Source organism: Poecile atricapillus, chromosome 4 (genome assembly GCF_030490865.1).
Source record: "Poecile atricapillus isolate bPoeAtr1 chromosome 4, bPoeAtr1.hap1, whole genome shotgun sequence".
NCBI classification, from domain to species: domain Eukaryota; kingdom Metazoa; phylum Chordata; class Aves; order Passeriformes; family Paridae; genus Poecile; species Poecile atricapillus.
The window spans coordinates 1,968,987-1,990,347 of NC_081252.1; the positions used below are offsets into that span (position 1 = coordinate 1,968,987).

Sequence of the window (21,361 nt, forward strand, 5' to 3'; positions counted from 1 at the left end):
TAATGAAACAAGCCTGTGGCCAGAAGGGCGAAGGACAGATGCCCCTGGTGAGCTTTGAGTACCAGCTGGGAGCAGAGAGTTGCTGATGCAGGTAAAGGGGCTCACAGTGCATTTCTAAGGGATGAAAGTGGGAGAGTTAAACTGTAAAAAGTGATGAGGGTATTTGGTGCCACAGAAGAGCAACATAAAGCAGGTTTTCTCCCATCAATATATTCTTATTTCTTGCCGAGCTTAAGGCGCAGAGATTTCACCTCATACATAGACAAAAGCCAGGCCAAGTCAGATCTTAACACCAGTCTAGGATGAGCTACACAAGCATTTATCAAGGACCACACTGCTTAGGTAGAAGCTTGTGGCATGGATGCTTTGCTCTCGAGATGGCTCTGCAGAGCAGTTTTATCAACAACTGCTTTGCCTACTGCGCTGGGGCTGAGCCACATGGCCTGTGTCACGTGGCACCACCTGTCAGCCAGGAGAAACACTGAAACTATTGATGCCCTGCTTTGTCCAGTGCCTGCTCAGGGACAGTGTTTGCTGTGCTTCTGTCAAAGGCTGCTCTCACTGGAGATGGTCTGGAAAAGCCAGTTTGGTGTGAATGAGATGGCTGGGAAGGGGGAACTCCACAACAGCGCTGGGAAACGGCTCTGGGCTTGCTGCCACTCTGGGATTAGGGTCTGTCCCCCCACCTGTGACTGATGCATGCTCTGAACACCCGCAGAGCCCTCAGCTGGGCACCTTCCCGAGCACCCTCCCGCTGGGGAGCCTGTTCCCGCAGAACCCGCGGGAGATGTGCCTGCTCGGGAGATGGCACCAGAGCACGTGCACAAGGGTGACCTGACCTGCTCACACCTGCACTGCAGCCACGCTGCCCCGTGTGAGAGCAAGGGCTGGGCTTCCTTTGGCACCAGGGCTGCAGCTCTATCTGTTTCCATGGTGTAAGCTGGGTCACACGCACCCCAGCTTCCCGAGGCTGGTATTTTCAGATGTGCTACTCGGATCTATTTTAAGGGTTCTTCCCACTGCAAATCTGTGATGAGCATTAGAGTTTTAAAGCGCTGCTTTGGGAAGCTATTACCAGTAGGTATTAATTATTGAACAATATACCTTCTGGAAAAGTTGTTTCATCACTGGAAAGTGACCTTGCTAGAAGAGGCAGAGGGAAAGAGAGGCGTATGGTGCCTCCTGAGAGCAAGTGGAGTGATGCGTGGCAAGAGAAGACACTAAAGATTTATTGTCTGTGGCAAAAGAAACACAGATCTCTGCTTGTGCTGTAAGTGTTTTTGACATCATACGCCATAAAGAGTGATTGGACGCTGTAGTTAAAAAGTGTTTCACTGAAGGGAAATAATAGACATTTTCACAGTGCTGTGTCTATTAAGCGCCCAACTGCGTGGCTGCGCGGCTGAGCTGGCCCTGAGAACTCCAGAGTTGGAGTTGAGGCAGTTCTGACTTAAAAGGCAGCTGGATAATCCTGAGAGAGGACACTGAGAATTTATCTGTCTTAATAGAAGATCCCTTCTGACCTTGGCTGCTGCAGGTTCTTATTGCCTGACAGCACACCACTCGACAAGTTCAACATCAGCACTGTTTGGACGCCACACATGGAAATTTCATTTTCTAACCTGGCTCTGGCCTTTTCCCTGGAATTTCTCTTTTTCCCAGCTGTTAGTGCAGCAGAGCACTTGTCTCTCAGTGACACTGGGAACTGGAGCTCTCCCTTTGCTCCAATGGTTTAAAAACCCTAAGAGAAACAGGCGTTCAGTTTACAATAAAAGCTCGGGCTCACCTCTCACCCTGTGGCTGCCCCTGCCAGGCTGGAGAGCTGTGGAGAGCGAGGTGTGGCCAGAGCTCCTGGATAAATCATCATTAAGTGCACGTGCAAGTACAGCAGCCAGGCTCAGGCACACAACAATTAGGCACCTAATTACATTGCAAATGCGATTGCACACTTTGCTACGATGGTCCCGTGGCCTTGGGAGCCGGGTGGGCCCAGGGAGGCGCTGGGATGACACCTCTGCCAAGCGTCCTGCGAGGGGAGAGGTGCTCACAGCACTCAGTCCCATGCTCAGCTCGCTCCTCCTGCCCACACGGGGGTGACAGTGACAGAGGGGACAGGCCACAGCACCGTGTGTTATTTCTGCCTCTTTGTGCTGCAGTTTCTTTTCCTTTCAACAAGGCAGAGAGGGGAATACCCAGCTAAGTGGAACCCGTGATTCAGATGACAACATATGAGCGTGTGACTGAAACTGCAGCGAGGCCGATTCCAAAGGAACATCCAGTTTAAAATAACGCTGTCGCTGTTCAGGGGCAGCATTTTCCATATGGAAATGTCTGATCTGGGAGTGTTGTCAATGCCAGATCTCTCCTAGGGGGACCAGACTGTTCAGCCACTGCTCCCACTGGCAGGGCCCACCTGAGAGTAGCAGTGAGTTACCTGGGAGCTGAGGCTGGGCACTGGGGGAACAGCTTTAGCCTCTGCTGCTCCCTGCACAGATCAGGTGCCACCACTGGCTGCAGGTCTGTTTACCTGCGCCAAAAGTTTTCAACCTGGACTTGAACGCTTAGCAGCTGAAGGAGGAGCCTGTTTTCCAGTCAAGAAAAATGAAGTGCACTTGTCCTGTGCCTGTTCAACATCCTATGATGCATTTTCTTTAGTCTTAGTCTTGTAAAACCAGCAGTCCCTTCTCCTTGATAACAAGCTGATAATTTCTTGGAAGGGATTTGAAGGAATTCATTTGGAATTTAAAACTTATACGAAAAGTCTGAGAATAAGACTTGTTGGAGAGAATTTACTAACTGAGGACATACATACAAACAGTCCTACCTTATAAAATTATAGAACTGCTAAAATTACAAAATTACTGCGGTTTTTAGTTCTAAAATGTGTGTAATTTGTACAGTCTGAGGTGCTGCTCAAAGGAACTTTGTCTGCACCAGGGGATCTTCATTAGATTTATTCTGTGAACACAATAAAACCAGGAATTCTGTATGGATTCAGGAGGTGAGGCTGCCTGGGCCTCATGCCATGGTCAGGGCATCAGCATCAGGTGAGAGGAGTTTGTGTTTCACTCCTGTGCCCACCACCACTACTTAATCCTAAGGACAGCCATCATTTTGCTTAGGAAAAATGCAGTGTTTCACTTTTTTTGCAGTTTCTCACCTACGCTTCCAAAGAACGGGTCCATGTCCCAAAATCCCACCTGAAGTCCAGTGCCAGAGTTGGGTATTGTACCTCTATGTGGGAAAGCCAGTTTCACTGCACCTTGATCCAGTGCAGGTGCAAACACAGCATTATTTCCAGGGTTAGAGACACACCTGCACTTGTAAACTCTTGCATCCCTGTCTCCTCAGGACTTCCCATCATTTGTTACCGTCTCTGTGACAGAGGAGGAACAAGCACTGTATTTTCTGATTGCCACTACCAAGTCTGCAGTGATTTATTCCTATAGGCTCTAACTGAATTAAAATCTTAATTAGGCTTATGCCACTTTTTTCTGCATTTTAATTAGGAACAGCCAAATCACTTGTCTGGGGGAAGGAGAAAGAAAAAGATAAAGAGCAGCAACACTTTTCTCTGTTCTGTAGTTGTATTAATGAAGCTATGGTGAGAGTTTCCTCCCAAAGAGGTGCCACAGGGCTGGCCAGGTAACGCAGCACAGCCAGTGCTGCCGCTCAGGAAACCTCAGTCTCCCACAGAAATACCTTCCTCGAGTGTTTCCTGGTGTCATTTCACACCTAACTTCTACAGTCCTCACTTTAATAAGACACCAGGAAATGACACACTGCAGTGCTGAGTTTTTGGTGGTCACAATGAAAACCCTCTGAGATCATCAAGATCTGGCTGCTTCCCCAGCACTGCCAAGGCCACCAAGTGCCACATGCACAGGCCTTGGAACACTTCACAGAGGGGCATCGCTTATCTGTCCTGCTCATGTTCCTCATACAGCAAATCGTACACAGATCACACAGGCTGTGCCTTCAGCTGATCAGGTTTGTACTAAGCTCTCCTAACTTACCAAATGCTGCCATCAATGAAGTGTAAATCCCTCACTTTTAGCAGCGAAGGGATTTTTGTGTGCTCCTCTTTCCACGTTATCTCTTCCCTTCTCCCCAGCCAGCCTCTCCAAGGGCTGCAGCTTTGCACAAGCGCAAGCTGGCTCTTTGTGGGGAGGCCCTGGCTGAGTCTGTGTGCTCCTGCACAGGCTGGAAGAGCTTTTTTCTACACACTGCCCCATGGGGCCCCTGGCAGGGAAATGGCCATTCCACCAGTTCCGCTTCCACCAGCAAAGCTGCAGTGGCAGGGCCATGGACTCAGGCTTTCCCAGGGCTTCGTGGGGCAGGAACCGTCCCAGGGGGACCTGGAGACTCTCAGAGCTCCTGTGAATCTCCTGCTCAACATTTGCATGTTGACATTTTCTACTTAAGGGGCCTTTTGGCATCTCTGGCATTAATTTATAATGCTGTGGTTGTGGGGCTGCAGCACTGCAGGAACAGCCTTTACTTTAGAAAGACTTTGCTCTTGAATCTGACTGGATTCAGTGCAGAGACTGACCACATTCCAGCTGCTCCTGCTGGGATTTGTTTTGTTGGATTTTGCTATGTTGAATTTTGAATTTCTTGTTTCTGACTGCTTGGCTAGATTTTACAAGTGCATTTCCTAACTGTATTTCCCAGAATCTTTACATTTCACACGTTCTAATGGAGTGTTACATGACATGGCTGGATTTTGTGCACCTTCACACCCTGTGTGAGCTGAGCCCCAGGATCAGTCCTGGAAAAAAAGGGTTTGAATTTGTGTACTTGTTTGGCAGATGTAGTTCACAAACTCTGAAACCTCCTCTGGTTCACGCAAAGGTATAATTAGAACCAGGGGGTTTCACACAAGCAAAGTTGGCTCCAAAGGGCCATTTATGTCAGTAAGGCCTTGCATGGGCAAAGGGCAGAGCAGCTGGATTAAATTTTATTACAGCTGGTACAAGGCCCCTTACAACATGCGTGGGTCATTTAAAAATTTTAGAAATCATTTAGCTTCAATCAGCCTTCCACTAACTGCAGTTAAATGCATGTAAGCCATCTGAGGACAGTTCACAAAGCTATTTTTACTCATTTAACTACACCTGTTTGAAAATATAATTTGAAATATGCAACTAATTACAATAATTGAACCTATGTTTCATTTTTGCCAGAGATTTTTTATTTAGAAGTTTCTAATTTGCAAGTGCAGGCCTTGCTTCTGTTGTGCTTTCAACTCCAAAGAGCTGACATGCTCATCAGTGAAAGGATGTAGAAAAGGCACTGATCTACCCATGTTGCAATTAAATTCAGGCTTCAGTCCATGTGTGGCTGCAGCCCGGTAATTGTGCACACCTCATTGCTTTTTAGTTCTGAATGCTGCTGTGGTCATTTACCAGGTAATTCCAGAGACAAGGTTTAATTCCCAGTGATTTCATAAAGTTTGAAATAGCCCTAGGTGGCGGGAGGATGCTGGGGCATTGCCCCTGCCTCCCAGGCTGTGAGTACTGGAGTAGCCCCAAAGGCGGGGGCAGCAGGGCAGCCCGGGGCTCAGTTCTGTGTACGACAAACGCGCTGTTGCCATGGCTACCGCGCTTCATTCGCTTCTGTACCAGCAGTGGCAAACCCCGCCACCTTTCCCAAATCCATCATTTATCACGGCATTCCTACACCTTACCTCCAGTTAACCATTGCCAGCCATTTCCCAGCTCCCACACAGCGATTTCTGTGGGGGCTGTTCCTTTCCTCTGTCCAGTCAAACCAATCCGATCCCTCAGGCAGCTTGAACCCCTCTAGGTGCCATAACTCGAATTTTTGTCAAATCCCTTAGAACTCTAGTGTCCTCCTCCTGGTGGCATTCCCAAGTGTCTCCTCAGGCAGGAGGCAGCTCAGAGCAAGGCTCCCAGCCACATTGGGGGGGTTGTGCTGTTCCCACACACCTGCCAGCCGGGTCAGGGCCCTCTGCAGGGTGCACAGCTCCTTTGGGGAGATCTGACTGTGCCCATCCTCATGGCCCAGGCTGGGAGCAGCCCCTGAGCACACCACACTGTCCCTGGCAGTGCCATCCCCCAGCCCCAGCCAGCCTTCCGGGCCAGGCAGATATGGAACAGTGGGGAGCGTGTCCCTTGGTGTCTGAGCACTGCTGGATGGATGCCTGGCCTGGCCCTGTGCTGTGCCCAGGTGTGTGTCCCCCCAAGCCATGTGCCCTTCCACGCCCAGGAGCCAATCTGGGTCAGCTGGGATGGGACAGGAGGGCGCTGGGCAGGACCTACACACCCAGCACACGCTGCTCCCTTCCCTTCTGCATCAGGGCAGCTTCTCAGGAGAGGCTCCTTCAAGTGCTACCCAAGTACTCAAGGCCAATTCCTGAATTATGTGGAGAAGCCTCCTTCCTTAATTCCAAAGCTGACAACTCCATCACCACCTCAGCCAGGCTGTGTACAGCTCTAAGCTCTGGCCAGCCTTATCCATGCTTTAGTGAGAACCAGATGTTCCCTCTCTCCACAGCTCCTCTGAGTTATCTCCCATTCTGAGACTGCCCTTGAGGGTGCTTCCCCCTGCCTGGTAAAAAACTACAGAAACCCAGAAGCTTTGGATAATGAAGCAAACATATTTTTGTGGTGCGGTGTGGGCAATTTTTTTCCAGTCTGCTGCTAGTTTTTAAATATAAAGTATAGCATATGTTTAACACATAACATATGGAAAGAATGAAAAAGCAAATCTTGAATTCCAAGTATCATATTCTAAGTGGAAAAGACTCTACAGTGTGAAAGTGGTCATTCAGAAAAAAATCAGAAAGAGGTACTTATTATATGTAAATACTTATAAACTTAGTTATGAGAAGGAGAGTTCCCTCACTCTGGGCAGTGTCCAGGCACACACAGAGGTGAGTCCTGCTTTGAGAGTGAGGTGTGACTCCCCAGCCTCGTCAGGAAGGGTTCTCAGCTTAGGAGGCTGCTCAGCACCCCTGCCAGGAGGTCATGTGCTCCTTCCATGATGTAAGGTAGGCTGGGTAAGGCATTACCTGACCTTATTTTTCTGGAGAGACCGACACTGCAATGATTTAATTAATTTCTAAGCCAGAAAACTCACTTTAAATTCTTAGCACACAGTTCAGTGTAGGAACTCTTCCATTTGTATTTTTCTCTGCTCTTGTACTTTGTACCTGCCTGTATAGGACAGATGAACCCAAACTTTCAGCTGGCAGGTCATGATCTGTAAGTGCCCAGGCTGCATGCACATGGAGCTGGGTGCTGGGAGCAGCTCAGCTCCCTGCACAGCAACAGCAGCAAACGCTCCCCTGGCCCGTCACTGACAGGGAGAACTCCTGAGAGGCCATTTCACACACGAGGCTTTTTTAGCAGCAGAGACCCTGAAGAGAAGGCAAATGGATAAACCAGCACAGCACCCCTGCATTCCCTCCTGCCCACCCCCCAAGGTGTTCACAGAACCAAGCACTGCTCAGGCCCAGCCCTGCCCTGCCCTGCGGGAAACACGGTGCAGTGCAAAGCCCAGCACTGTCCCCAAACTGTCCCCAGACTGCAGCAGCTTCTTTTCTCATGTCCTGGCACTTGGTCTCTGCTCCAGAACACCAGGATGGGAAGAACTGGTTTGAATGTCACGAGACAGGTACCCTCTCTTATTTAGAGAGAGAGCACTCAGCAGTGGCAGGCAGGGGCCCCAGTGCAGGTCTGTGCTTCCCACACCCACCAGCACACAGGAAGCTCCAGGTGCCATCCTTACTGACTCTCCTCCTTGCAGCCCCTTTCTCTTCCCTCTCCTTTTGTGTGCAGTCCCAGATAACTGCCAGTCACTTGGCCGGGCTGGCTCACAGAAGGTGCAGCAGGCACAGATGGCACTAATGCATAAATGTGATCTACTGAAGGGATGCCAGCACCAACCCCCAACAGGTTCCAAGGAACTGCAGTGCACTTAGAGGGATACGGGGATTGGCAAGGTGAAAGCTGAGATTTGCAAGAGCTCACTGTTCCCAAGTCAACAACAGAACCCTACAGCAAACGAGCAGATTTCTTTATTAATTTAGCAAATGCACTTAATGCCACCATCTCTGGGTTTATGTGTAACAAAGCCCCTCCAAAGCCCTCACTCATTACACAAATTAAACTGAGCGAAGGAAAAAAGGGAAAAAGGCTAAGGTGGGAACTGAAAACCAGAACAAACTCAACAATCTGCTCTGATTCCCATGGTTTTTGGGAGAGTTTCTGAGAGAAGCATGGCACAGAGGGGTTGGGAGTCAGGGGATCTGGACAGGATCTGGCAGCAACGGAGTAAATCCCATAAATACCCTGTCCCTTCTCAGCAGTCAGAGCACACAAACACCCCACCAAATCCCTTTTTCCAGCAGTCGCTGATAATGGACATTTAGGAAATATGCACAGGGAAGGCTGTAAAGTCAGCTTGACTGTGTGTCCACAGGACATCTCTCCTGACTGCTAGAGAACAGGGGCATCGCCTCCATAAGCACATCTGTAGCAGTGACTTCTAGTGAGGAAGAAATATCTCCAGGAATCCAGCCTGCACCCCCAGACCCCATTGCCAAGGCAGGCAGAGAGGACTCGCCAGTTCAGCCGTCCTGGGGGCTCCCGGCACTGTGTGTGACGGGTCAGCTCGAGGGGCAGGAAGGAGCCCCTGACAGACCCTGTCCCTGTGCAGGCCAGTGCCATGAGCCTTGCACAGCTGCCTTTGAAGGAACTATTCCTGATTTCCAACAAGGCACACAGGAGCTGAAGCAGAGCCTAGAAATTATCAGAGCTGGTTACTTACTGACACTGGCACCTGCAGGGGAGTTGTAGCAAATGCCTTGGCAATATGAAGTCAGAGAATGCTGCTGGGGAGTGGGATGCCCAAATATCTGAAAAGTGTGAATTACTAATCCCTTTGGCATTCCAGCTAAAGCCTAACAATGTGCTGGGGGGTTTGTCTGCAGGAAGAAGAGTTTACTCTTGTGGCTCCAGGGAAGCCTCAGTGGCTGAGGGGTGGGGACAGCCTGGCACCCGTGTCCTTCCTGGCCCAGTGCTTGGTGTCAGCAGCACTGAATTGTCACCAGCTGTAGGGCTGGGACAGCAGGGTCACAGTGGCATCTAGAGGGCTGCCACGTGCAGTGTGTGTGCACAACGAGGCTCCTGCTGGGCTCTCCCTTTGAGTGCACAACCCCAGGGAGCTGCACCCTCCTGCCACAGCCTTGACAGTCTTCCTCCTAAGAGCCCCCACATAAAGCCTGCCTCCTGCTTCAAACAGATTGACATCTTCCCACAGAATTTCTGAAGTGAATTTTTTGGTTGTAGTAATTGTATGATAACTAGCTTAAAATTATTTCCATAGTGTCCTAAATACCACAGAACAGGGCTGCCTTCTCTCCTTACGAGCCATTGCCACATGCCAGCCCGATGCTGTATAATCCATGGGCCAGGATCCCAATGCTGTGCTGTTGCTGCCTTATGGGCTCAGCACATGACCCTGCCTCGGCCTAGAGCAGCTGGCTCTTAAATCTCAGAGCCATCTGAAGAGGAGAGTCTCTCTTCAGAAAGGCCCAGGTTAGAGAGTTCATCAGGAAAAGGACACTGGGATGTATTCCTGAAGGAAAGGAATTTTAGGAGGGTCTGAGTTGTGGTCATGATAGAGGAGGAGTCTGAGGAGAACAGGTCTTCTGATAGCTCTGGTTTATCTGTCACTATGCCTGATTTCAGATGAGGATAAATCGATTTCTTCTCACAATGGTTACACAAAGGGGAGGAAGGAAGAAAAATGGGGATGTTTAACTTGTGCTTTAGAGATGCCATCCCTAGTAACTCCCCTAGTATTTCTGATATTCTGTGTCTTCATAGATAAAAAATACCCCAAAGCACTAGGATTTGCTAATTTATGGTTTCACCAGGCTGATTCTTGATTCTATGAGACTTGAAGTGTGATGCCTCTATAGTAGCAGATTATCTTTCTTCTCTTCCTAAAAAACAGGTACTGAACACAGGGTTGTTTAGGATGCTGACATGAGGAAACTGGCACTAGAGACCTGGTGCCAGTCTGTCTAGGGATGCCCTCCCCCCATAACATAAACAGGATCCCCATTCACAGCAGGGATTCATCCCAGAAGATTTGGGAAAACCTCTCCCCTGTTCTTCCCCACGTGCTGCAGTGCCGCACGTGTGGCTCTCAGAGCTTCACCTGGAAGCACAAATCACAATCCAGCCCCCCAGCGTCCCATGGGAGGAGAGGGAGCTGTCCCAGGGACAGCGCAGCACATCACTGTGGAGGCACAGGGAGATGTGTCCTGGTTTTGGAGCACGTGTGCGAGCGGCTGAGTGGCCGCGCTGGGCAAGGTGTGCGCTGGGCCGGCGCCAGGACACAGAGCACCTTCCCTGTGGCAGTGCCACGGCCTCGCTCTGCTTCCAAGGACTGAGGAGAGCTGAAGGAGAAGAGCCCTCCGTTGGCAGGAGGCCGCAGTGGAACTGAGAACATGTCCTTCAGGAGAGGGACAGACCTTGCCAGGCCAGGCCGGTACTTCCAGGGAGGCAGCAGCACTGGGAATGAGGGAGGCTCAGTGCCAAGGGTCAGGGAGAGTGAGCTAGAGCCCTCGCTCCAAAGGATCCGTGCCGGAAAAACAGGGACTCTCCAGGCCATTTCCACATCCTTTCCTTTTGCATAAGCAATGCTTGCCTTGCATGAGGAAAACAACAAACTCCTGCCCTCTAGAGACAGGAGACCTCCAGCTCTGCTGAATAAAATATTTGCCACAACCTCCTTTTGAAGCAGATGCTACAAACGCAGCCAGTTTTATCCTCCCCCAAGGCCCACTGGCCGGCTCAGCAGCTCGGCGCTCCCTCCTCCCGGCCCTGGAAGGCCGGCTCGCAGGAGAGGAAGCTTGTCACAACCACTCTCGGTCAAGGCAGGAATTTATTTGGAGAACTGCTGAATACAGCAGCCACGGCAAACTTGGCAAAGGAAAGAAATCCCTCCCTTTTCTCGCTACCCAAACCCGTCAGGGCAGGACGGCCTGTGCTCGTGCCGGCCTGATGCCTGCTCCTGCCCACAGCCCCGTGCCATCTCCATTCCGTCTTGTCCACGACAGGGTGTAGGTGGCTCTTGCTGGGTGCCACAGAACACAGGGAGCTGCAGAGCCCCTGTGCCCGGGTCCCATGGGGATCCACCCCTGGTGACACGCACTCCCAAGATGGAGCAACTGTGCTGACTTGTCCACATGCCCAGTTCCCAAGGAAGTACTGCTCATGGGTAAAAAGCTGCTCTAATGGCATTTCCTCAAAGCTGCCAGCACACTAAAGATATCCTTGGCTCCCAGGGCAGCAGCAGCAGCAGCAGCTGTGTGCAGTTCCATCCACGAAATGAGTATGAGGTGGGTATGAGCCACCCCATGTGCCAACAGCAGCATCTCACACATGAACATGCCCTGCCCTCCTCGGTGTGTGCTCCAAACACAGAAAATCACAGGCACTGAAAAATAAACTCTTCCAACCTAGCAGCTCTAAAGTACCTCTTTGGAACCCCTTCCCGGCAGGTTCGGTTTGTTGGCCTGTGCTCCAAGATACAGCATTTATCGGGTGCGAAAGACAGGAACTGTTTTTTTACAACAATTTAGTCCTGTCTTCCTTCCCTTCTTTTCCTGCAGCTAAAGCAGGTCCAAGGGGTGGGAGACGGCTGTGAGGTACCTGTAACCGTGCTGGCATCTTCTCCTCACAGCAGCCTTTTTTTGGCTTCCCCTGTGAAAACAGTTCCTGGACCCCAGACCCTGTGACCTTTGCAAGCTGACTTCCAGGACTGTGAGATTGCTGGGAAAGATCATGAGGTTCAGACACACACGCTAAGGGAATTACGTGACACAAATCTGAGGAAAATACACAAATTAATATGCCTTTCCACTGAAGCTGCTGGCAAAACTTGTTAAAAGCGAAAAACCAAATTCTTGCTAGGGCCCAAATAGGTAATGCTGCTTCTGCCACCTCTGGAACAGGGAGGTCACTGAGGGCCCTGTTGGACAGCGGGGCTTGGCCCTGCACAGGCGTGCTGGCTCTGTTCCCACTGCCCAGGGGAAGTGCCAGGATCAATTCAGCAGGGAAACAGGACTGTGAGGCAGGTGCTGCCTCTGTGCCCAGTGTGAATCCCTCCCAGCTTTACTCGTCAGAATTCCCTTTTACTGTCACCATTGCACACGGGTGTGCAGCTCCAGAACACATTCGTTATCCCAGTGAGAGCAGATGGGGAGGTGATGATTCTGAAGAGGTGTGGAAAGCAGGAAATGGCCTGTTCCCTTGCATTAGCAAAGAGGAAAAGCTGTACACAGTCCTGTCTGTTAGTGTAAGGGCTACAGGGAAGAACCCACTGCCCTCAACTTCGATCCTTAGAGAGAGGTGAAGTGCAGGCTGGGCCACAGGGTGCACGTGAGAAGAAACAGAATCAGATAAAGCAGGTTCTTGCCTGCTGACCCAAACTGCAGCAGCAGCCTGGGCAGGCAGGAGCTTCCACAGGACACAGGCTGTGCTCACACACAGCACTTCTTCTTAGTCCTGGGCCACATGCTCAGTGCTAAGAACACACCAGCACTGCCATCCATGGAAACTTTCCTCATGGATACAACTACTCAGCCACGCTAAAGGAAACATGCAAGGACAAGCACTTGAGACCAGGCAGAGCAGCTCAACCTGGAGGCTCAGCGTGGTCACATCCCATCCCAGATCCAGGCAGCTTCACCTGCCCTTTCTGAATTCCTGATGAACACTGGAAGGGCTCCAGAGGAGCCCTTGCCATTTTCTCTTACCCCTGCCAGAGCCCAGAATTCTGCTGGGATCATGGGACAGCAGCATGTGTCTGCTCACACACACCCACCCCAAAGTGCTTGTCACACTTGGCTCACCACTGTCAGTGGCCAAGCTCCAGGCCCAGGGTGGACACTTTCCCAAAGTGATCTCTCCTCCCAGCACTATCCACAAAGCCTTATGGACTTGGGGAGGGACACAAGGGGGGAACTGCTCCTGCAGGCCTCTCTTGGTACCTTGTTGTGGGCATTGCCAGGTGAGGCTCTAACCTGGGGTTTGGTATGAGCACCCACTCCCTGAAATCCCATGCCCTGTCAGAATTTCCACCTTGCCCTGTAACTTAGACGCAGTAAGAAATTCAACAACTAAAGAAATGGCTTTGAGGCAATATAAAAAAATTCCTTCTTAGGTAAACCCCCTTGCCATAGATCTCTTTCCTCTTTTTTGCTGCTGTTCAGGACCTGCCACACTCTTCCCCTGAGTACCTCTGGTACATCTGTGAGCATGAGGGGTGGTTTTCCCCGTCAGATCTGGTGCGTGGAGACAGATCTCATATTCTCTATGAAGATCACCGAATGCACGCATAACTCATTTTTTAATTACGCTACTGCTAAACCACTAATTTAGTGCAATTTCATAGTGACTACATGTTGGTATTGTTAAGGTTTATGAGCCAGTGATTTACAAGGCATGGTACGTCAGAACTCAAATTGGTTGGACTGATGCTTTAATTGAGCACAGGGACGTTAAGTGTAACAGTAACTCCCCACACTGGGATATCCTGGCAGTGCCACCAGGGTGGGAACGCATTGGTGGAATTGGTTACGTGGAACACACACATTTCAGTTGGGAAGGCCAAAACCAGACTGGTGAGACTAAGGCTTAGTAAACAGTGCTTCTACTTAAGTAAATAGTTCTCTCTGTAAAGGTCAGATTAATCAGAAGAAGAATTCAATATTCTGTTTCTAAAAGCTGATCTCAGTGATGACACAGATATCGCTGCATGGGAGGTTTTGGATGCCTTTCGAGGAAGGACTTGCGTGAGTCTGCAGTTTTTTCTCCAGTTTGTGGGAGATGGTGCTGAGTTTCTAGTAATGCAAACCTGCAGCTCATATTGATCTGAAGTGCTAAACCCCTAACAAGTGAACATCAGCCTTTTATGTTCTGCCTGCCTCAGTTTGCCCATCTAGAATACAAATGGCTGAACTTCCCAAGTACACTTGACAGTGTATTTGTTATTAAATGCTGCTGTCTGATGCTGACAGCGTTTGGAGAGCTGCTATTTCTTAGGGCACTGAGATTCCCCAGCTCTGGCTGTTTTCCCTGACAGTGACAAGGTCAAGAGTCCATCTAAACCACACTTCTTTCTCTCCTCCCTTCTCCATGAGTCATGGAATAAAGAATTTGGGGCCAGAGATGAGGGAGGTGAGTGGGGAACCAGAAAGGGCAGTACTTGTTTAAGGTTCTCCTTTCTCCCTGCTCCGCCTAGAACCGCTCATCCTGGCAGAAAAGCCATGTGGATATGGCACCTGGGGACATGGTGGTGGCCTCACAGTGATGAAGGAATGGCTGGACTGGGTGACCTTAAATCATGGAACCCTTTAGGCTGGAAAAGCTCTTATCTCTCTGCATCTCTTCTACATTTATAATTCAAATGGTGGCAGCCAGAAGTTCCTACAGTTCCTGTCACCACCTTTTCACTGGTTGTATATTTCTTAAACAGCTGGCAGAAGCAGAACTGAAACATTAGGAAACCCCTTGATGAAAACACTGCCCCTCTCGTGCCGGCCAGGACCCGCTTGAGACATAGCAGAGAACTCTGTGCCATCACCCTCCTTGATACCCAGAAAAACTGGAAATCAAACTAAATGAATGACAGGAATATGAAAAACCCATCCCAGATTTCATTTGGCAATTCCATGATCTCTCAGGTTTGAGCAGAAAGCAGTACTTTCCCTCCAGCAGTGCATCTCTTACAGCAGAAATAAGGATTCAGAGCACAAGCAGTGCTGCCTGCTCCAAAGCCAGCACTGTTCACGTGGCACCATCCTTGACAGATGCCTGTGACCAAAGGGAAGGAATCGCTGCTGTGCCAGAGAGCTGCTTTGAGGCAGCACATGCTACTCCAACACCCCATGACCCTGTGGGAGTTTAGGCATTTAAATAAGCTCCTAGTGAATAAAAAAGGTTTAGGATTTTGCTGTTGGATTTGTTTCCTTCTGCTACACTGAAAGCTGTCAGGATTCACCTGGACCCCTTTATGGATATGGCATCACAAGAAACCCCTTTTCCTTCTGTGCACAACAATTTACAGATCCTAAGCAGAGAGTGTGTTGATGCAGAGCTAGGATTATCTCTAATAAAGTGCAGTTTCAGATCAGCAGCAGCTCTGCTAACTAACAGTCACATCTATCCGCGTTCACCGCATGAGGACCTGGCTCGGGGGAGATTTGGGGGCAGGATCTGCCTTCCCCGTGCGCTTCCCTTCCCACGGTCAGATGGGTTTGGGCTTGCTCACTGCAGCTTGCCAGAATTTGTGAATTATGCTCACAGAAGGCCTGGGAGTGTCGGAATGCGTCGCCCGTGTCCTCGCGCTTGCCTAGAGCCCACATTTGTAAGGCAAATGCGGTGCCTCACTCTGGGTAATTTCCATTAATTCTTAAAAGGTTTTTCATGGGTTTGTTATTTCCCCAAACATCTGAATTTCAATTACAGCCTCCTTCTAGCATCCAGCAACCTCTGTCTGTGTGCTACTCCACCAGTAACAGCTTCTCTCTTCCCCCAGGGCCGCTGTATCAACTTCACCCGAGTTCCCTCTCAGTAGAGGAGAAGAAGCGGATACCGGGAGGAGAGACAGCCACATTGCCACTGTCCTACCCAGCCGAGAGAACCGAGCCCTTCCTCGCATCCCTTGGACCATCTTCCAGCCCGAGCTCCGCAGGTTCCCGCATCCCTGCTCCGGGAGCCCGCAGTCCGACTGCGCACTGGTGCTCTGCCCACGCCCCAGAGAGCAGCACCGCCGTGTGTGCCTGGCTCTGTGCAACACCGAAGGGACAGCACAGACACCAAAGATGAGAATGCTTTTATATTTTTGTTATTTGCTTTTTTTTAAGGACTACAGATTCTCAGGACGCAATGTGCTTTCAGCGGCGACGCAGCGTTCCTCAGCTGTGGCGGAGGCACGTGGTATTTACACAGGGACTACTCGCCACGGGCACAGGATAACAATTCCCACCAGGCTAAGCAGGCGCAAAGCCGAGTGCCTCAGAGCCATGTCAGATCCCCAACCCTCGCCAGCTCCCTCCGTCGTGCCTTACGGGAACCTTCTGACTGGAAATCTTGTCACTCTAACACTGAAAAGTGCACACGCATGACAAAATGTAGACAGGATGCCTCGAGGTATCGGTAGCGAGCAAGACTTTGCCCTTTAGTTTTTGAAGACACCTTTCTTTCATTATGCACCCGGGACAGGAAGGAATTACTAGAGCGTTATTCCACGGGAAGACAGCCTGTAAGCAGAGATCTCGAGCCGAGTTGGAGGGACTGATGCTTCAAGACCTTGACACTGTGGCTGGTGGTATTTTCCCCTTTCCTGCATTCACAGTTCAGTAGCGCATAAAACATCATCATCTATAAACATACCTAGCAGTCGTAGGCTTGTGTATTTCTTTTTCAGATTAAAACAAGCGGTAGCCACTAAGCTGGTATCTCAGGGTTTTTTCCCCCCGCAAATCTCCAAGGGCTCTTCAGCGTCACAAGCCAGCAACTCTCTTTGCATGAGAATTTCAAAGTTTAATTAATATAATTAAAGGCAACAGCAAGCAGCAGCCTGTGAAGATTTTGCTCATCTTTTTTATGCCTTTTGACATTGAATGACCTATTACTGTATGTGCGTTCCTCAGTGGCGGAGGGGGCGCCGAGCGTTGGGTACGATTCCGCACTGGGAAAGACCTCTTTCCATCAATTCGGAAATTAAATTTATGGGAGCGCCGGCCATCACCAAACATCGACGATGTATGTATTATAATTTTTTAGAAAAACCAGTGTCGTGTCACGTCGACGATGCCAAATTATGTTAGCGTGAGCGGAAACACTGTGGGGGAGGAAGGAGGGAGCAGCTGAAGAAAAAGGCTCAAATGATCCAGTCACTTTCGATACTGTACTTCAGAGGCAGAATGGATATTCGAGTCGAAACCTGACAAAGCGCGCCCGCTTTGATGGGAACTGGTATAGACAATGACCAGTGGCTGGGTCAGTGGGATGTCTCTCTGCGAGCAGGGAGGCTTATCAAATGACACTAAAAATAAGTTCAACAACCATCACGTTGGAGGGGAAAAGGCGAACATTTCACATTTGGTGGGCATGAATGTGCGCAAGATGGAAAGAGCAATGTGGAGCATCCTGGGCTAATTATCTCCTTTGTGCTCTCCATTGGAATCGCAAGGGACAGAAGTAATTCTCTTGGTCCATGTCCAAATCTGTGGCACTGCCCAAAGATGCCTTTGCATTTATCCACTCGCTTACATCTTCTGCTTGAGTTTATTTATGTCACTGGTAGCCTCATCAGCAACAGCCATGTCTGCACATTAGACTATAAATAAAATTATTATCTAAGTTTCAGTCATTATTTCTGTCTTCTCCTCCCCCGTAGGCTCCCCATCATTCCCACAGCTCAGACGTCCGTTTTCCAGCGCTGTGGTGACCCATGGTACTGACTTCCAGAGGCAGCCCACGTTCCACAGCGTGGCCGGGAACGTTGCCGCAGCCGCACTCAGGGGTCCCGGCTGCCCACGGCCGGGGAGAGCCCTTCAAATGCCACAAGGATGCAGCTGACGCCTTGTGGAGCATCAGCCACACAACCAGAACCCCTAAGTTCCACAGCCTGGGTGGCACTGGCCCCGGGCTGGGGACCTCTGACCCACAGAGCCCAAGCAGCAAGCCCTCGGCTGTGCTGGAGCCCCTGACTGAATCTCCATGCAGCCTCCAGCCCAAACCAAGACCAAGAGCCGACAGTGGCAGGTGTACCAGGACAGAGGTGAGGTCCTGTACTGCTCCTTAAGGTGCTGAGGTGGCACAGCTGGAAGCACTGAGCTCAGCAGATCCTAGGTTAAAATACAATCGGCTCCCTCTTACTTTCCATCCCTTTTCCATGTACACACCACACATTCCAAGGTATCACTGGAGCGCTGGCTCGTGCTCTGAGCTGCGCTGTGTAACAGGACAACAAGCAAATGAAAAGGGTTTTTCCCTCACGTTTATCTGCTGCCTCTCAAAGAATATTTGTAACCAACTGAGACACAGAAGTAGAAATCCACTGATAATTTTTTGTTCTCTCTGCCTGTGTCCACTGAAAACCATGAAATAGAAAGGCTGGTCTCAAGCAAAACCACATTTTCGGTCTCTACATGGATTTTCCCTTCTAACTGGCACAATATCACAGCATGTTACACGTGGCATTTTGGTGCAGGTAATACCTGAGCATTTCCTTATTACACGCTGTGGAGCGTCCGTCACAAACAATTTGGGGGGCAAGAGGCGTAGGGTGATATAAAATCCACTGATTCAGATGACACAAATGAGACTTCCTTGGCAGGAGTGCTCAGAATGCCCAAGAGAACCCTCAAGAGCCGTGTACAAAGAACCCAGCAACGCCAGCAAGAAACCCTGAGGGGCTCCTCTCACCAGTGAGGCAAGCGAGAATTCATGGGAACAAGATGATCACTGATACAGCAAGGCTATGTTTGCTTTATATATTCCGGTAATAGCAGAAATGAACTGGCTGGAGTTCATATAAACTACAAATTAATTTTGCCGTGTTCCCTTTCAGTTTTTTGATTTAAGTATCGTAGCATTTGTCAGGTATGAACCTGCTGTAACCCCAGGGAGCAGGGTCAGGCTGTCCAAGGCGAAATGGAAGGGAATTCTGAGTGCTGCGATGGAGGCTCATCCTGAGCCCAAGGCACTGCAGGACAGCCCTGGCTGGCTGGTACTAATTCCTGCTGGGGATTTTCCTGCAGGAAATTCCTGTGCTATATCCCTCTTCTTCTGCTCATCCCTGATGTGACACCACAAGTCTACATTCCGCACACTGCAGTTTGCTCTATACACTTGACTCAGCCTCATCACACTGGAACGCTCCCACTCCTGGAGGTGCTGGGGTTCAGTGGCAAAGATAAGGTTATCTTTGACCCCTCTCAGCAATGGCACCTCACGCAGGCAGTGGGTTTGCATCCCTTTCCTGGGAGTCTCACAAACTCCCAGGACACAGGCATCTGGCCTCTGCAAAACCTGTGGTAACATCAGACTGCCCTGGTCATTGCTGTCACCTTAACATGTCCCCATGGTTTGAATCATACTGACACACTCCAAAGAAAAAACAAAGGTGAACGTTCTAAGTAGGGGAGATTTTAGGTTTTTCTAGGTAGGAAGAACTTGGGAATTCTGTATTATGTCATTTCAGACCAGACCTCCCTTTCCAGCTGTGGAAGAAGCCGCTCTTTTTATGGGTCACAATTCAGACTGCGGGGAAAGGTGAAAGAAATTTGGTGCTATCTATGAGGGAAAAGTCCCCATTTGATCCTGTGTCATTGAGTGCTGCCTCGTGACTACAGGACCCCTGCTCTGCTGCAGGACAGGTGTTTTCCTGAATTCACTGGCAAGCAGAAAAGGCACCACCTCCCTTCGGAGCTCAGCTTAGGGAACTTCTCCTATACCAGAGGAGCCACCGAGGGGGAATTTGGGAGCTCAGCTCAGCAGTGCTGGAGGCAGGAACCATCTCTGACCTCCCCTCTGTGCACTGCTGGGCGTCCAAAATGGGCATGGCAGGGTGGCCCTGGGAGCAGGATGGGCACAGGTAACAGCCCGCCTGCTGCAGACACCAAGCTCAGGCATGGCCAGAGCAACGTGCCCTTCCTGACTGCCAAAGCGAGGGGCTTGGCTGCTGTCCCCACCAAGAGCCAGGGCTCCGGCTGTGGAGCTGCACCGGAGCAGGACACCGGGCAAACATGGCCAAAGGGGTCGGCACAGCGCTCCCAGGAAAAGCCACAGAGCAGGGGCAGAGTGCTGAGCAGAAACTGCAGTGAGCAAGCCAAGGCAGCGCTTCATTTGCTAAGGAGCAGCTTCTGAGAACCTCTTGTGCCCTTACAAAATTAACATCACAATTTCTAGGGAGGGCCTTATTAGACCTGGCATGTCCTATTTTATTTCACAGATCTGTTTTGCGTTGGCTCAATTAAAATTGTTATATATTTGTGGGTCCTGTGTAGGTGCCATCTGTTTAACAGTGCAAATGGGTCCTGTGATGCGCTTGTAAATTTTGTGCTGCAATATTTTTTTTAATGTAATGAGAGATTCTGGATGCACGAAACTGCCTTTACTTGATAACTTTTCTGGGTTTTGGCAGTGAACTCAAAGTGGTTCTTCGTGCTCAAGGATAGCTCCACAGCCCATGGAAAAGCAAGACTTAACTTCCATGTTTGCACCAAAATTGTATTATTTAATTCACACTTTTTTTTTTTTTTTAATTTGCTTGCTCTGCCTGATTTTGTAAATGGACTTATTTTCCCAAACGGGAATGCACACGACTGCTCAGCTGGGGCCTGTGGCTGCTGCTGCCTTCTGTGGAGCTCTGGGATGTACCAATAAACAAACCACAGCCATCCTCACTGGCACTGGGAACAAACTTCTGAGGCAAAAACCCCACCTGCAAAGTTGGACGTACCCTACAGCGCAGCCAAGCACAGGACAAATCTCCTGAGAAACAGTACTCAAACTCTCATAGGTTTTATACTTTGGGGGGGGTTAGTACAATTTTTGGGTCTGCTCTGATGTCACCCAGAGCAGATGACTGGTGACATCAGATCACCAGTCATCTGCTGATGATGGTGATCATCTGATGTCTAAAATGCCATGCCTGACTCCCAGTGGATTTATACCAAAACCCCAAACCCAGCTCATTGATTGGTTCTCCTTTAAAAGCACAGTCTCAAATTCTGCTAAATTCTCCAACACATTGTAGGAGAAAAGCAACTGCAACGACACAACTCCTGCAGCATTTGTGGGGGTCTCAGCATTCAGGTTCTGTAGGTGGAACCGCTTTGTTCTGTGTGGTGAATTTGGCAGTACCCAAAAAGCTCCCAAGTCCCTGCAGCACTGCTCAGCAGGACATTTAGAACACTTGTTCCAAACAGCATGCTGCTTCTAAGCTGCTTTCAGGGACATGGATGTACCTGCAGCACGAGTCCTGCCTATTTTGGGAAGTAACAAGGTATGACCAAGTCCCAGAGAAATCCCTCCCTGACCACACCACTGGTTGTAGCATTAACTCAGGCCCCACTTTGGTCCCGAGCACCTGCCCAAGCTCCAACAACATCCCTCACTTCCCTGGACAATCTCCTGAGGGCACAGGGAGACCCAACTGCTCCAACTGTGGCACTGGAGCGAGGATTTCCCCGGGATTTACACAGCACGGAACCTGACTGCTCGATACCCTGCCGCGACAGCACGGGCCACACTGGCCCGAGACGCGTTCCCCTCTTTCCCAAAAACCTCTCCAGGCTATCCAT

At 50.0% G+C, this 21,361-nt stretch overlaps 1 protein-coding gene across 1 annotated transcript in view; it reads left to right on the forward strand.

Annotated features, from left to right (window-relative positions):
* Window positions 1-17,417, forward strand: part of ANTXR2 (ANTXR cell adhesion molecule 2) — a 73,539-nt gene extending 56,122 nt beyond the window's left edge. Inside the window, exon 17 of the mRNA XM_058837033.1 lies at window positions 15,583-17,417. Within this exon, the coding sequence (XP_058693016.1) occupies window positions 15,583-15,621 (39 nt within the window). The 3' untranslated portion in view covers window positions 15,622-17,417. The remainder of the gene's footprint in view (window positions 1-15,582) is intronic.
* The last annotated feature ends 3,944 nt before the right edge of the window (window positions 17,418-21,361 follow it).